General features: G+C 37.5%; 1 protein-coding gene across 3 annotated transcripts in view; it reads left to right on the top strand.

Moving 5' to 3' along the window:
• TRIQK (triple QxxK/R motif containing) overlaps window positions 1-14,693 on the top strand; it is a 60,185-nt gene extending 45,492 nt beyond the window's left edge. For all 3 annotated transcript variants that reach the window (XM_042839989.1, XM_042839987.1, XM_042839988.1), the window contains exons 3-4: window positions 3,486-3,571; window positions 13,703-14,693. In XM_042839989.1, coding sequence (XP_042695923.1) covers window positions 3,486-3,571; window positions 13,703-13,816 — 200 coding nt within the window. In that variant the 3' untranslated portion in view covers window positions 13,817-14,693. The remainder of the gene's footprint in view (window positions 1-3,485; window positions 3,572-13,702) is intronic.
• Window positions 14,694-15,421: the final 728 nt, after the last annotated feature.

The raw sequence follows: 15,421 nt of genomic DNA on the forward strand, positions 1-15,421 counted from the left end.
TAGGAGAGGAGAGGAGAGGAGAGGAGAGGAGAGGAGAGGAGAGGAGAGGAGAGGAAAAGGGGAAAGGGAAAGGAAAAGGGGAAAGGGAAAGGAAAAGGGGAAAAGAGAAAGGAGAAAGGGGAAAGGAGAAAGGAGAAAGGGGAAAGGAAGCTGGTACTTGAGTTTGACAGACAAAATGAAGAATTGATGGTAATGACAATGAGAAAAAGTAAAAAAAAAAAAAAAAAAAAAAAGGAAAGGATTTTGCTTAGGTAATACACAAAGTAGGATTTGGTCTGGAAATTTTCCAGTGATATGATTTTGGCTTCTTTTCTTGCCTTCCTGTGTTCCCCCAGGAAAACTCAGTGACTGTCTTAAATAGACATCAGGTAGAGCAGACAAATGGAGCTTTGTTTGCTGAGTCCATCTTAACTGGTTTTGACGATCCCTTCCCAGGATGAAGAAACAGCTTTAGCTGAGGACTCTGATGGATAAACGTACAAAGCTTTCAGGATAAGTGAGATAAAATTGTAAGAAATTGGAAGTGTGAATATACATACTCCAACTGGTTGAATTTGAAGGCTCAGAGAGAACATAGGGAGCTAGTACTAGTTATTTCTGCTTGTGTTCCAGGTGGTAATGATCAGTGTTCACATGGTTGGGGCTTTGCGTTTCGGAGTTCTTTATAGTCCTGTATTGCAGATGTTTTTCCCAAGGCCTCAGAAAGTTCATATGTTTTAAAAGTCCTTTAGTGCAATTGCTAAATCTGGTTTTCATTAGGAAGGACTCCACAGATGCCCTTTTTAAACTTTTGCACTTGGTAGACTCAGACTGTTTCTCTCCCATATTTTTTTTTCTCTGGCTTTTGCATTTGAAAGAAGACTGGAGGATTAATGACAGGTACATTGATTTGGAGAAGCATCAGCTCCGGAGTAATTATTTAAATAGCCTATTCATTATAAAGGTTGGGGTAGTTGTTCGTATCAGATTTAATATAAATCTGGAAGTATTCTCTAAATTACAATCCGGTCTTAACCATAACTGGAATAGACAGTACCAGAGTGCTTGAAGCTGAGGGAAGTCACACTAGTCAGCTACTCTTTGCTAGAAATAGGCTTGGTACTCCTGATTAATTTCTCTGGGAGACTTTCTCCTGTGCAGCATTTACCTCTGCTGTAGTAACCTTCACAGTTAGTCCTTGGTGAAAAAGAGGGAGAATGAGCAATGGGAGGAAAGGTAGGTGGGGAACAGCATCTAACTATTTTTTCTCATCCCTAACGGGCCTTGCAGTCCTTTCTAGTTTTTATTACCTAATGCCATTGCATCACTGGAAGGGAAACCTCTGACTGTCCTGCTTTACTTGCCCCAGACGGGAGAACAGCAAATGTGAATTATGAGAACTGAAATTGAACCTAGTCCTTGTCAGCTTTATACTTCTAAGTGAAAGTTTTTGTCGTACTTAAAACATCTCAAATGGATAAATTTCTATAGTTTGTTCATGAGTAAGTAAGAACAGCTGTATCATTTTATTGAAAGTTGGCTCCAAACAAACAAAAAAAAAAAAAAAAATTCAAGGCTGGGGTATATCTAATGCCAAATTTCACCCTGGAGTGAATTTTTATGAGTTATAAACTCCTGCCATTTATAATGGAAATTCTGACAGCTCTTTAACTATTTCATTGCAAAAGTACGTCTGCAGTACTTTAGTGGGGGGAACACATTCTCTTTCAGTCTGGCTTCGTGTCTTGACTTCGCTGTTTTGGTTGTTACTGCAAATCTCTCCATAACTGTTTGGACTATTACAGCACTCAACTCTCTGATGCATCCTATTATCAGATAGCATTCACTTCTGAAGAATAATGCTGCAGTCATCCCCTCCTGTAAACGAGATATGTTGACTGGATGAATATATTGGAACATAAGACATAAATAGTCATTTTGTCATTTTTTCTTCACTCCGTTTTCTAAGAAGGCTCTTTGGATGTATGCTTTTTTCAAATGATTTCAGTTATTTTTCCTTTTGTCAGTGAGTATTTTCTAAGTTATTTCAGGTCTTCAATGAATAATATCTGACCAACGGATAATACGAAGACTTTTGCAATGTATAATCCCTAGGGTTGAGGACAGATTAGACCATGAGAGCAAACAGCATATGCTACACAGAGAGGAGCTCTGCACTGAATACGAGCAGAGAGATGAAACAGAAAGTGTGGGCAAAGATACAAGTGTGAATCCAGGGTATCACTGGAGAAGATCTTTCTTTTCCAACTGATGTTGCAGAATTCCACCACTGCTCTGTAATATCTCAGTCTGAAGCTTGCTCTATTGTTTATAAATGCAAGACCCCCATCTAGCTGATTAAATGGGAGTGTTACGTGCGCAGAAATACTGGGCACAGCTCTAGACAGAAGGTTAAATTATTTGAATGTGATAATGATGAAACCTAGATGTAAAACTAGCGGTGAAAAAAAATACTATAGCATTTCTTCTTTAAGCAATGTAGGTTAGGTCTAGGAAAATAGACAAAAAGTACAAAATTCAGGCATGCACTGGGGGAAAAAGAAGGAAAGAGTTATGCTAGGGTTCTACCCCTCTCAGCTGTTTCTTCACCCTTTTTCTTTTCCTCCTTCTCTCACTCTATCAGTACCTTGACTTCTGGCAGCTTAGAGAGGCTATGGTTAATAGTGTGCAGTACAGCGGTAACATGTCCTTTAAATAGCAAAAATATCCCTGAGAGGTATCGAGTATTTTATGCTTTATTATTAAATTGAGCTAAATGATTTATACCATTTCTAAGTACTCTCATGTCCTCCTCTGAACTCACTTCATACGGACTCAGTCCTGAAGCACTTTGCTGCACAGTGTAGTGGCTGTAAGAGGTGGTTCTCATAATTTTTTAAAAGCACATCTAAGACACTTCTAGAAGTTTCCATGTAACATGTTTCTATAAACAGATGGTGTGAAACAATGGTTTTATTAATGCCTACTTGGATTGACCTGCGTGTCTCTGAGTTCTACTCTCACAAATAACGTTCCAGTTCAGAATGATGAAACATTTATGTTCTCCATAATGTCACGTATTACACATTTATAAATGCATTAGAGGTGGCTAACCAACAAAAATTATAATGAAAATTTTGCTTTGATTGAAAAGCAAGGGGTAAAACGTCATCCTCCTTTAATCTACTTACTTGCAGTCTGATGCTTACTGAACAATTTAATAAGCATTGTACTAGTGGATGGTGGTCAGTATGTGTATTTGGATGTCTCTCTGAGGTAATAGGTTCTATACTGATTTATCAGCTCCTGCTTGTTGTTATCATCACCTGAGTTTAGGAACATTGTTCTTCTGATTGGGCCCCTGTCCTATAACGTGGCTTCTGTTTAAAGTGCTGAACTGTGAGATTTGTTTGCATATGTGAGAGCTGACTTTCAAACTGAGATAATTGCTGACATTCTTTATCTTTTTTGGCATCATTTTCAATTAATGTGTTTTTCTGCTCTAGGAAAGCAAGATTATAAGAAAACCAGACCTATGTTAAGAGCAACGAGATTAAAAGCAGAAGCCAAGAAAACTGCACTAGGCGTGAAGGTAGAATTCTCTTTGATAGCTTATTCCACCTTTGTGTATTTGTTGTTTCTTTTCCCCATAGATGTGCTGCATGAATATTGATTTCTGAGAGATATTGTTTATGACACTTCAAAATCTAAGTGGAATGCCAGAATCTAAAATATTTATGATGGATTGCTTTTACTTAACCCCAAAATAACTAGAATAGTGGAAACACTAAAAGGTAGTCCAAGTTCTTGTTATGATGCATATTTACTTTAATGCCAAAATATTGTGCGCTTAGAAAATTCATCTTTTTGGGGTGCCACTCTACACACAAATGCTTTGACTAGTTCATATTGTTACAAAATTGACAGTAAATGACTTCTTTCTTCCTCTTCCTTCCCTATACCCAGGAGTAATTTAAAGACAAGGTTTGATAAGTGTTGTAAATTCACAGCATCATTATTTTAGTCTACATCCATGTGTACTGCCTCTGACTTGGAAACAGAAGGCTTAAGTAAGAACAAAACACCTGGAGAGATACTGAGCTTTATTTTGGAAATGTCTCTTTTTTCAGGAAGTTATGAGGTATAATAATGGCCAATTGATCATGACTGTGAATGTGAACAAGGAGGACAATTAGGAATACTCTATGCTGTCTACTGTCCTGTATCATCAAAATTGAATTTGCTGAACGTACATTATTTTATCTAGGTAGCATTTGATTTTTTTCCATCCAACTTTTTTTTTTTTTTTTTTTAAATCAAAGTGATGCCCAATTAACTTAACAGCAAGGATAAAAAATGTGTAAAATAATTATTAAAAAAGATTAGATAGCTGGGTATTCTAATGAAAGAAACTTCAGAAATGTTAAAAGGAGGACATTTTCTTGTATCTGGCAGATGAGAAATCAGTTTTTTCAAGTTATAGCTTATAGCAAATGCCAAGGTATTACTACCAAGCTGTAACAGCTGTTGAGCTGCCAGATGATGTATTTGGTTGTCTTCCAGAATTTGCTATTATAATCATGAAACAGTGCTTTCTTTTTGCTCCTGATTGCTGATCTCGATCAAGCATTACCGTGCGATGCAGAATGTTTTCACAACATAATCTCCTCAGTTAGTGCTGTGTGTCAGGTTTTAATGAGAAAAAGTAGATTGCCTTTTTTGTTTAAAGGATAGATTATTAACCTTTTGTGTTTGATGTTTTTTTCCTTCCCTTATTAAATTTTGCTTTTTCTTTTCATTTTACTTTCAATGCATTGACCTTTTAAAAGTGATGTTCTATTTGGAGACTTTTAGTGTACAGCTTAGTTCTTCAGAAATGTACAAGTTTTATGCATATGTCATAGAAGTGAGAAAAATAGGAGCCTTAGTCCTCAAAACATGTTTGTTTCCTTTGTTCCTAATTCTTACTTGAAAGCAAATTGAAGGAGAATGGAAAAGCATATGTGTAATCGTATGTATCGTGAAACTCAAACATTAGTGAATAAGAACAAGAATTGTTTGTTCTGTACAAATGTGTTCCTGCATGTTTTAGTAGAATGCCAGCTTTGTTGCAGTTAAGAATGACTTTTGCCATCAACATGTGAATGTGCTCTCTAGTATGTGGGGTGTTGTGTTCTTGGGGTAATCCTAATTGAAATGTCTTAGGTTTGCAATTCTGCCTCTGTGAAAGGAAGGAAGGATGGAAAAGAAAGAGAGAAAGGGAGAAAGAATGGAAGAGAGGAAGAAAAAAGATTGTTTAAGATGATGTCTTCTGACTGTAAAGTCTCTTGCACACATGGGCCTTAAAATATGACTGATCATCTTCAAACAGATCACAGCCATTTGCCTTGCTTCCTAATTGCTGAGAAAAGCTGACAGAGCTTAAGCAAAAGGGAAGGGAAGGTGGACACCAGGGATGTGCTTATGGGGAAGGAAGGCAAGGCCTTTCTGAGTGTCCTTCTCACTGGGCCTGCTTAATGCAAACAGCCTTAGACTTGCTAAGTGTTACAGTACTTTCACCAGGATAATGAGAGTCCCTGTAGAGTAAAACTCTGCCCTTCTACTGACCAAACCTGTGCTGCTCAGCACAGCAATTAGGTAAACTCACACCTCTTTCTGTTTCTCAGTGACAACACTTCAGCTTGCTTTATTCCTTCAGCTGGGAGAGGCTGCTTGGTGATGTGCCTCTGTGTCCCTGGGGAGCACCCTCCCAAGCTGACCTCTCTCAGACAAGGATTGCTTTGCTCCATCCATCCTTGAGTTCCTCTCTCTGCCCAAGAGCAATCTTATGGCAGATATTTTCATTCTCCACACCAATCCAAAATACTGCTATTTTGTCATCTGGATAAATTTGGAAATGAGAATTTCTTGAAATCTCCTTGGTGTTAAACCATTCTTATGCCTCTGACAACCAAAAAAAGCAGAAGATTTGAGGTCTCATTGTGATATATACATTAGTAAAACTATTTTGAGGATAAATGCACATTACTTTAATTGTTTGTTTCCTAATATTCCAAGCTTTCAGTGTGCCTGAGCTCCTCATTTGGGAAGATACTGTCACAGCTGTCGCTTCACGTTAGCAAAGTTAGCATGGTTCACCTTCCTAAGGGTGAGAATTTTGTATATTTATGTGATGCAGACTCTGATTCTGTGACAGTTGATTAACTTCAGTCTGTGTTGAGGAAAGAAAAGTGATATAATTACAGAGCAATGTAATAAGTAGGCAGCACTTTAAACAGAAGTGTCCACGGTTCTTGTTAAACATTTGAAAAAACACACATTTGTGTATTCACCTTTTATTGTTTATCTGTATTTGGTACACTATGCAGTATGCAGCACTTCAAAATATATTAACACTTTCGTAGAAAAACCTAATTGGCTTTTTAAATTACTGTAGAGGAAATATTTCTTTGTCATACGACATGTAGAAGTAGAAGCTCTCTAGGAAAGGGGGATATTTTTACAAATCTTTGAAAATTCCACTTGCAACATTTAAACTATTGATACCTCTAGCACTGTTTTCTACCAGGATTTAACTCATGGGGAGAACAACCACTCGTTGTAAGCACAAGTATTTAGGGAGAAAGAGAAGAGGACTGGAAAACAGAGGAGGGATGTAGTCCTCAATACGTATCAAGATAATGAAATTCAGCTGTTATGTATTTCACCACAAGAGCTGACAACATTTGCTTTAAAAAGTCCCTATAAATGACATAAAACTTTCGAGAACCAATCCCCTGGAGATCCTTCACATTTCATCGCTGGCATACTAATTAGCTTGTCTTGTCAAACTTTGATTGCCTTGTCATTTTAATGCAAGGTTTAAAGTAACAAAGTTTCTTTCAGTCACTGCCATTTAGTACTTTTTAATTTCCCCAATGAGAGATTTTATACATGTTGATAATGTCAGAAAAGTAGCTAAGCACTAATAACAACCGAAAGTTAGTTCAAGCAAGGTGACCACACTAGCATTTGGTGTGTAATATTTGTTCTTTAAATATGTTTAAAAATTGGATATTATAACAGAGCTATTGTACAAGCTCTGTTTGTATGTACAACGCTAATTGCAGATGGTTCCAAATATATAGTGTCTCTTGGAAAAGCAGGACCCTGTCTCAAGAAACAACTCAGAGGGAAAGCAATATGCTAGATGTCTCCTGGTGTTAGCATAGGGCAAAATTCTTTGTAGCAGTAACAAAAAAGAAGCCTCTGGGCCTTCTCTGTGTGGGTGTTTTGTTGTCCTTCAGCTCATGCTGATGGATGCCCACCTGGTCGTGCTGGCCAGGCGAAGCAGCAAGGGCTCTACATTGTCAATGCTAACTCTGCTTTTTATGAGTGAAGGAAGAGGTGCCAGCAGGAGGGTGGTGAGAAGAAAATAGTTTGAGGATTGTGCAAGTTCAGCCCTGAATAGCTGGGGTTTTGTAGGCAGAAGCCACTAGTAATGGGAATTCTTGAGGGAAGATTGTTTTCACAGGCTGCAAGAATGAATCAGTGGTCCATGGGATAAATGATGAAGTTTTCTCTCTTGGTGAAAGGCAGACACAAATCTGAACAGTAGTTTTTTACACCCACTTGCAAAGACATAATCAACTGCAGAATAGCACTCCATAGAGAATTATTAGCAATACAGTACATTGATTGCGCTAAGGAAAAAATGCTTCCTAGCTAAGTGTGAGCTTACTGTCTGTCATTCTTTTGCATATCTGCTTAATCTATTGTTTATCTAGCTAGCTCACTATTAAGAGTTTATCTCATCTGGAATAAGTTATGTATGAACAGATAACAAAACATTCCTAGTATATTTTGGCAAAGGGTGTTCTCTGATTTCACGCTGTTCATAATCTGCTAAGTTAGTGGACTACATTTGCCAAGGTATGTTGGGAATACAGTTTCATAGCTTTGCAGAAATTAAGGGCACGAGGGACTATTAGATCATTTGATCTGGCTTCTATGTACTACAGTTCATAAAATTTCATCCAGATACCTTCAAGGAAATCCAAGCACTTTGCTATGGCCAAAATACTGCGTCTCCAAACTGGTTTATGTGCTTCACATAAAGAGCAGGGCAGCTTAATGTGCCACCAGTGAACAAAGCGTGATATTCCCAGTGATCCCAGCAGTCATACTTTGATCCCTGACCTTGAAATGGAAGGGACAGAGAGGAAAAATGCACAAAGTGAAAAGTAAAATCATACTGCTCCCATCTGACCCTGGCCTGACCTGTACACTTAAGCACAATAATCATGGTGGTTTTCAACTTTGAACAAGATGCACCAGGCAGAAGCCTAGGAGGATTTTCTGTACTGTCTCGGAGCAGTGGTCTATCTTTCTCAGGCTTTGGCGTCAGTTATGATCAATCTCTAACACTTCGAAGGATAACTGAAAGGAAAACCAGCAAAACTTCATTCCTGAGATATCTCAGGAATGAAATCGGTACAATTAAAAGGAAAATCACAGAATCACAGAATGGCTTGGATTGGAAGGGACCCCAAGGGTCAATTTCCAGTCCCCCTGCCACGCAGGACCACCAACTTCTAATCCGGTACTAGACCAGGCTGCCCAGGGCCCCATTCATTTCATCCACAGCCTGTCTGGGCAGCCTGTTCCAGCACCTCACCACTCTTTCTGTGAAGAACTTCCTCCTGACATGCAATCTAAACCTTCCCTCCTTGAGCTTAAAACCATTCCCCCTTGTCCTATATCAGTTTACCCTTGTAGAAAGTTGATTTCCCTCATTTTTATGATCCCCTTTTTAATACTGAAGTGCTGCTCCAGCCCCCTGATCATCTTCATGGCCCTCCTCTGGATCCTCTCCATCAGGTCTAAATTTCTTGGAAGAGAAGGAAACTGTTTGATCCTCTATAGAAAAGTCTGAAGCACAAAAGTATGAACTATCATCATTTTGAACAGCGTAGTGCTCCAGAAGCTGCAAATACAGCACTGACCATGTCAGCAATCCCAGTCATCCCATGACCCTGAAGGAGGAAAGCAATCAGCTCCCAAGACTAGCAGCAGGGATTTCCTTTAGCATTCGTCCTAGTTGAAGTATTCTTCCCAATAGCTAAAGAATATATACTTCATGCTATTTTATTTTGTTGAGAAACATTATAAAGGATGTACAGCCATGGAAGTCCAATATTCTTCCAAAGAGGCAACTCAAAAGTTCAGTCATTCCTGTTCTTAGCAAACGGCATCTTATTTCAAGACTTAGCTTGAGAGCTTATCTAACCTCAGCTGGACCTTGAGAGGTTCCTATAAACAAGGTAGTAAGACCTCACACTGTGAAGCATCTTACTTAAATACAGGTATATGGAATATATAGTTATATGTTGTAACCAGGCTACCTCTCATTCTTCTCTATAATAAAATAAATACCAGTCATCTCCCTACTGGAAATCTCTTTCCACATCTAGAGAATCACACTGAAGGAGTGGTTGCCCCTTAAATTATGAGACTATTTTAGAGTCAGAGGGTTTCAAGGCAGAATCCTTCACACTGTATGTACTGCCTACATCTTCGATAACTTTATATATTGCCTTGTGTTTAGCTATGTTAAAATGAATCCTGCTGCTTTGTGATCACATAGCCAGATGTTTTAGGTGACTTTGTAATAGTACTTTGTCTTCATTATTTGAAGCCATAATGGTCTTTGTGCCATCTGAAAATTTTAATTATCAAAATTACTGATAGAAGTTAATTTTTGCTACCTTGTATTAGATGTAGAATCTCCTGCATTAAGGATGTAGGTCCTGGGTTTTCTGGGCAGCCTGGTCTGGTGGTTGGCAACCATGCATGTAACAGGGAGGTTGAAATTAGATGATCATTCTGGTTCTTTTCAACTCAGGCTATTCTATGATTCTGAAGCTGCCATGTCATCGACGTCAACAATCATTGTTAGTTATTATTTCTAACCTTGTAAAAAATGGTTACAGTGAATGCCCAAATAAATCCTTCCACTTAGAAATAATATGTGGAATAACAAGATTTATTTTCAAGTCCATGTACCATTGTTTTTGTTCTATATAAGTATCCTTGATCCGAATGCTTTTCCTCTTATCCCTTTTCAGAAATTACTTGGGATAGTTAAACATTTCAGAGACAGAAATCTGTGGTAATCTTTCACCTAGTTTTAAGATGGTGTCAGTTAAAAAAGGTACATTTCTCTTTGGAGGACAATAAAATGTAAGTTTAGATGTAAAAAATCCAAAATTTCCTGAGTGTGTCACTACTCTTTACTTGTGGTATATGATACTGTCATACACAGCGTCCAGATTTGCGTTGCCATAGCCAACATTTTTTTTCTTGTCTGGTCCTTCATTTTTTTCATGCCCTGCTTAAGCTCATTTAGATCCCAATTCTGCAATTTATTCCATCAAAGCAAATCTGAGGACATTACATGAACATTTTTGCATGAGAGACATAAATCTAACAAAAAATGATAGGAGAATTAAATCTATGGTATCCCATAATGGCACGTGTTTCCTTTATGGAAGAAGTTTCTGACAAAGTTACCTAAGCTAAAATCAGTAGAGTTCTACAGAAAATATTGGAAGTATTAGAAAATATAGTAGAAAATTGTGTTCCTTTTACAGGTGTCTGACCGTATTTTGGAGTTTGAGATCAGAGATGTTATTTCCTAACATGCTTATGAAAGAAAAAAAAAAAAAAAAAAAAAAAGAGGGAGAAAAAGCCCTGTGATCATTTTAAGTTTATTTCTATTGGACTTTTTTCTGTATTGGTTAATTATTCATGTTGAAATCTTCTGAGTAAATGGATTTTGCAGAGCGGTGATAGGGATGATCCATAACGTGCAAGAGAATGGGAACTATATATGCTGAGCGGGGAGTATTTTAACATTTCATTTCTATGCATGGCTTAAAATACAAATAGCAAAGCCTGATAAGTATAAAACAAATTAGAATGACAATATGTACTGTTGTTGCAAATACAGTGCAGTGGTGTAGCATCTCATTTGCTACTTACATTGCAAAATTTATGTTTCTAAAAGTTCATAAACTGGATACAATTCTTAAGAGACTGCATATCTCTATCTGAGAGCGAGGCATCCTTTGTTGGACTTTATTTTAGATTTTTGTTTCTCGGCCTTCTTCAGTAACTCAGAATTAAGGTGCTTGCATAGTTCTCAGACTAGGACTTTCAATAAGGCCTGTCATTCCCAGGGTTAGCAAATGCTGATCCAGGCTCCTTCCTAGTGCCTGTGTGAGGAAAGTAATGTTCTCTCACATTATTCACTGCAAAACTTCGGCAGAGAGGAATTAAAGAGCTGCTCTCATCAAAGCAGATACTGAGAATAAAATCAAAATTGTCCCTGTTCCACTTCCCAGAATACAAATCTTTAGTGCAGACGTTGCCAGAATTTAGCTGTTGCTACCGCAGAATTCCATAGGGGAAAGAGGACAGAAGGGAGAGGGGCAGAGGACTTACTGTAAAGCAGAAAGGACAGCAAGTGTGGCATCCAAACGAGGGAAAAACTTTTTAATACCGGAATGAATTTGCTCTCTGTGTCAAGTGTGAACGGTGCCTGCACTGCACGGTTTTGTTGTCCACTCTGCTGAGCAGATGGAGCTTGCAGTTGTATGTCACTTGTTTATTACATCCTCTTAAGATTAGTAGCTGTGTGGCCAGATGGGTCTGGGAGCACAGCTGCGGATACAAGGAAATAAATGAAACCTGTCTGATGCTGCCGTGCCCTTTTGTGAGATACTGACGTGTTGCAACTGCAACAAAGCAAAATCACTTTCTTTAATATTTTAGTGAATTAGATGCATTTTCTTTAATCAAATCATATGAAAACAGGAAAGGAAGGCTCAGAGGGTAGTGAGGAAAGATAAGAGGAAAAGGGTAGTGAGCAAAGTAAGAGGAAAATGTTGAAATCTTCAGCAAACAGCCTCAGCCAATTTACAGGATCAATTTTAATGTAAAATAAATTCCAAGTGCACATCAATTAATCATCCACATAAAATGTAAAGCAAAAGTTTCTATAGAGCAAAGACTCCCATAGAGCATACACCAAGGCAGTAGTATTTCAAAGTTTATTAGATGGCATATGTTGAATTATTGATCCAACATTCTGATAAACTATATAATGCATTTATGTAAATGCAAATGAAGTGCTGTTCTCTAGAAGAGTGCCAGATAATGGGCTAGACTTTAAAAAGTGAAACTAACACACTTTTAACTCCTGCATGGCAGTAGATGTTTTCAAAGTCAGTCACAAAGCAACCGCAAACTGGTAGATCCTGAAGGGGGTCCATCCTGTGGAATAGATCTCTACACCTGACCTGTGTATAGACCCATCATCCGTACTCCACTCATAGTCTTAAGGCATTTTTAGAGAGTATTTGTGTGACTTTTTTGGCATCTTGTTTGGGACACAAGGAATCTTACACTCAACAGAGTCAGATGCTTTCTTGTAACTGAAAAGGTTGTCTGGTAGTCTAGATGAACTACAGCTGTCTCCTTTCAGTCCCATTCGCAGAGTAATGTTGACTCACCATTTTCTGCACCCATTCAGGTTACTTGCTATAAATGCACTGAACTGTTTTACTCATCTCCTTTTAAATATATTGGTGTGTTGCTCTGATGCAGACGATCTGTAGGTTAGCCTGAAGCTGAGATTTTGAGGGAAGATTATTACTTCTTTTTGAAGAAGAAGGATAGTTTGTGGAGGTGGGCAAACTCACCTGAAGGAACATAGGGTTTGTTTTTTTTCCCAAATTCATGTTTCTGCTTTTATTGTCTAACAGAATGACAGTCAACACTATAAGAAGTGTGTGGTGCTTTCCTGGAAAATAAAAACTTAAAAATGTGAAACGCTCTGACATTGGAAATGGTGTTAAAAAGAGGATGTTCACACTCTGATTTGTTTTATCTGAGATGTAAAGTTGAAGTTTTTACTGAGTCCAGCCTTAAGTTAGATTATGATGATAGGCGTTCACATAATGAGTATGGTTTTTCAGTACAAAAGCATTTTACTGATTCTGAAAGCTGCTATAAATCATGTATACTTTGGAAGACGTTTTTATATTAATTAAGGAAGATGCAGTGAGTTGTAATATTTTATGGGAAGAGAGGCAAGTGCAAGTGCAAATTGTTGTGCTTTTTGCCTTATTGCAGAGGGGAAGGAAGAAAAGTTTCATCCAATTCTGAAGGATTTTGTAGATCCATATTGTGATGCATGCCAGGAAGTTGGGAGGTAGAGGTAGCAATTTTCATTGACTTTCAACATACTGTGTTTGCTTCATTAAAAAATTACAAATTTGTTGGCAAAAAGCAGTAACATATTGCTAGAAAACATCAAAATTCACAGTGTAAATTTGTAACTTAAATTTGTGTTCAAAACTGTGGTTCATGAGTTCCGTGTTTTCTTTTAAAAAGGAAGGGGTGGAATAATAAAAGGACATAAATCTCCCATTTCTAGGTCAAACCAAAGATCTTTAGGCCAAATATTTCTGGCGGTGTATCAAACTTGCAGAAATGTTTACTAAGTAAAATGGATTTTATAACACTCTGAAATGGTAATCAAGAAGAAATCATTCTACAAAGTCTGATGTTATTTTGCTGTGCAGTATAGAAGGGAAATAACAGTTAAACTTGGTTTATTTTAAATGATGATATTGTTTCTAACAGTTTCTGTCTTAATTTTTTTCTCTTATTTCTACAGGAAGTTGCCCTTGTCCTTGCAGCTATATTGGCACTTCTGTTGGCTTTTTATGCTTTCTTTTATCTTAACATTTCCAGTGAAGTTGACCTTGATCTGGATCCAGATGAAAACTAGCAGATGCAATTAATCTATCATCAAGATTTCTTCAGCTTGAACAAGACTACATAGGAACAAAGTCCCTTCACTGGGAGACAGTAAACAATGCCATTTCTTGCAGTCCAAATTCATAAGTTTTGCAGTACGTTACTTCTACATTCCAGATCTCCAGAAGAAAGGAAGAACACTCATGCCCTGCAAGCATATTTGGTTCATGCCAAAATCAGGAGCTGCAGCACAATACGGGAAGTTTATTGTTTACATTATATTTTCTCAGGCAGAGAACTTTGATGTCAAAAGACAGGTGCTATTATTATCTTGGGTATTGATGCTGACTCTGCAGGAGAAGAATCTGCCTTGACCAAATTTAGGAATCAAAGCTTCCTAATAGCTGAATTAGGTTCTTTTTCTTTTCCCAAAAGAAAGCGGAAATATCATACCAAAAAAAAAAAAAAAAAAAAATCCTTTATTGATTTGTATTTAAAGTATATCAACCCCCCCCCTCTTTCTTTCTCTCCCTTTTTATCTTCCTTTTAAACGTGTATGCACAAATGCACTCCCAAAAGATGGAAGAAATTGTAGGAAAAAATTATCTTTTTAGAAGCAGTCTGTCACCTCCTATATGGACTTAATTTCATGTCATCCCAGATTCTGTGTGCCCATATATCTACAGTAATCTTTTTCATTCTTTTGCCAACTGTTCAGCACACATGTGTTCTGTCAGAAATGGCACCTGGATGACAGAAGCTCTAACATTCGCATATGCCTCTGAAACACAGTTCTTTGCCTCCTGTGCTGTCTGAACTAGTGTAAATAGAAAGTTCAATCGATGTTGGATTTAATTAGTGTATTGCTCTATTATTAATAAAAAGTCAAAGTTGTATTTTAATTATAATCTGCCGGCTGGTTGTGATATCAACTTGTTCTACCTGTTTGGAGGGTATTGTAAAAAAAAATGTATATTTCCAGTTATAAAATCATTTTTATCATGAAACTAATGTATGAAGTTGTGAGTATTAAGAATCCTCTCACGTATACTTCTTGTAAGTGGGAAAATCTTGGCTCCATGTCATCCTTTAGTTCTTGCAAAGTACTTTTTGGAATATGCAGTGTGGATATCATTTCTGATGCCTTTGATAACCACAAGCAACTTGAAGAAGTCGGTATGTCAAAGCAGCTGCAGGAAGCTTTAAAATTTTGGCTTTACCCTGTTCTGCTTCAGCTTTGGCATATTACTGAGCTTGTGGTTGTAAAGGATTTCTTTTGATCCTTCAAAAATGTGGTCAGTTTTTCTCTAGTTTCTTTTATTTTTGAAACCAAGAAAAGCATGGACCCACTGCTGCCAAATGTGTAAGGGAGTCAGGCAGTTTGATTTCCAGAAAAGTTGCTATAATTTTGAAGTTTTATTAGCAAACCAGCTTCTCTTAATCTTAGGTATCCATTTCAGTTTTAGTTGCAACTGTGGCATTTACTGACTTGTTCTGGAAATGCTTCACTGAGTTTCCATATAGTGATTCTGGAGACAAGGGCATACCAAACTCTAGCAACTACTATAATGGAAAGTATATTTATTTTAAATTGACACGGTCCCATTATCACCACTTAGGGAACTTAGCTCAATAC

Source organism: Centrocercus urophasianus, unplaced genomic scaffold (genome assembly GCF_019232065.1).
Source record: "Centrocercus urophasianus isolate 14NV4802_14NV808 unplaced genomic scaffold, USGS_Curo_1.0 seq_11, whole genome shotgun sequence".
NCBI classification, from domain to species: Eukaryota; Metazoa; Chordata; class Aves; order Galliformes; family Phasianidae; genus Centrocercus; species Centrocercus urophasianus.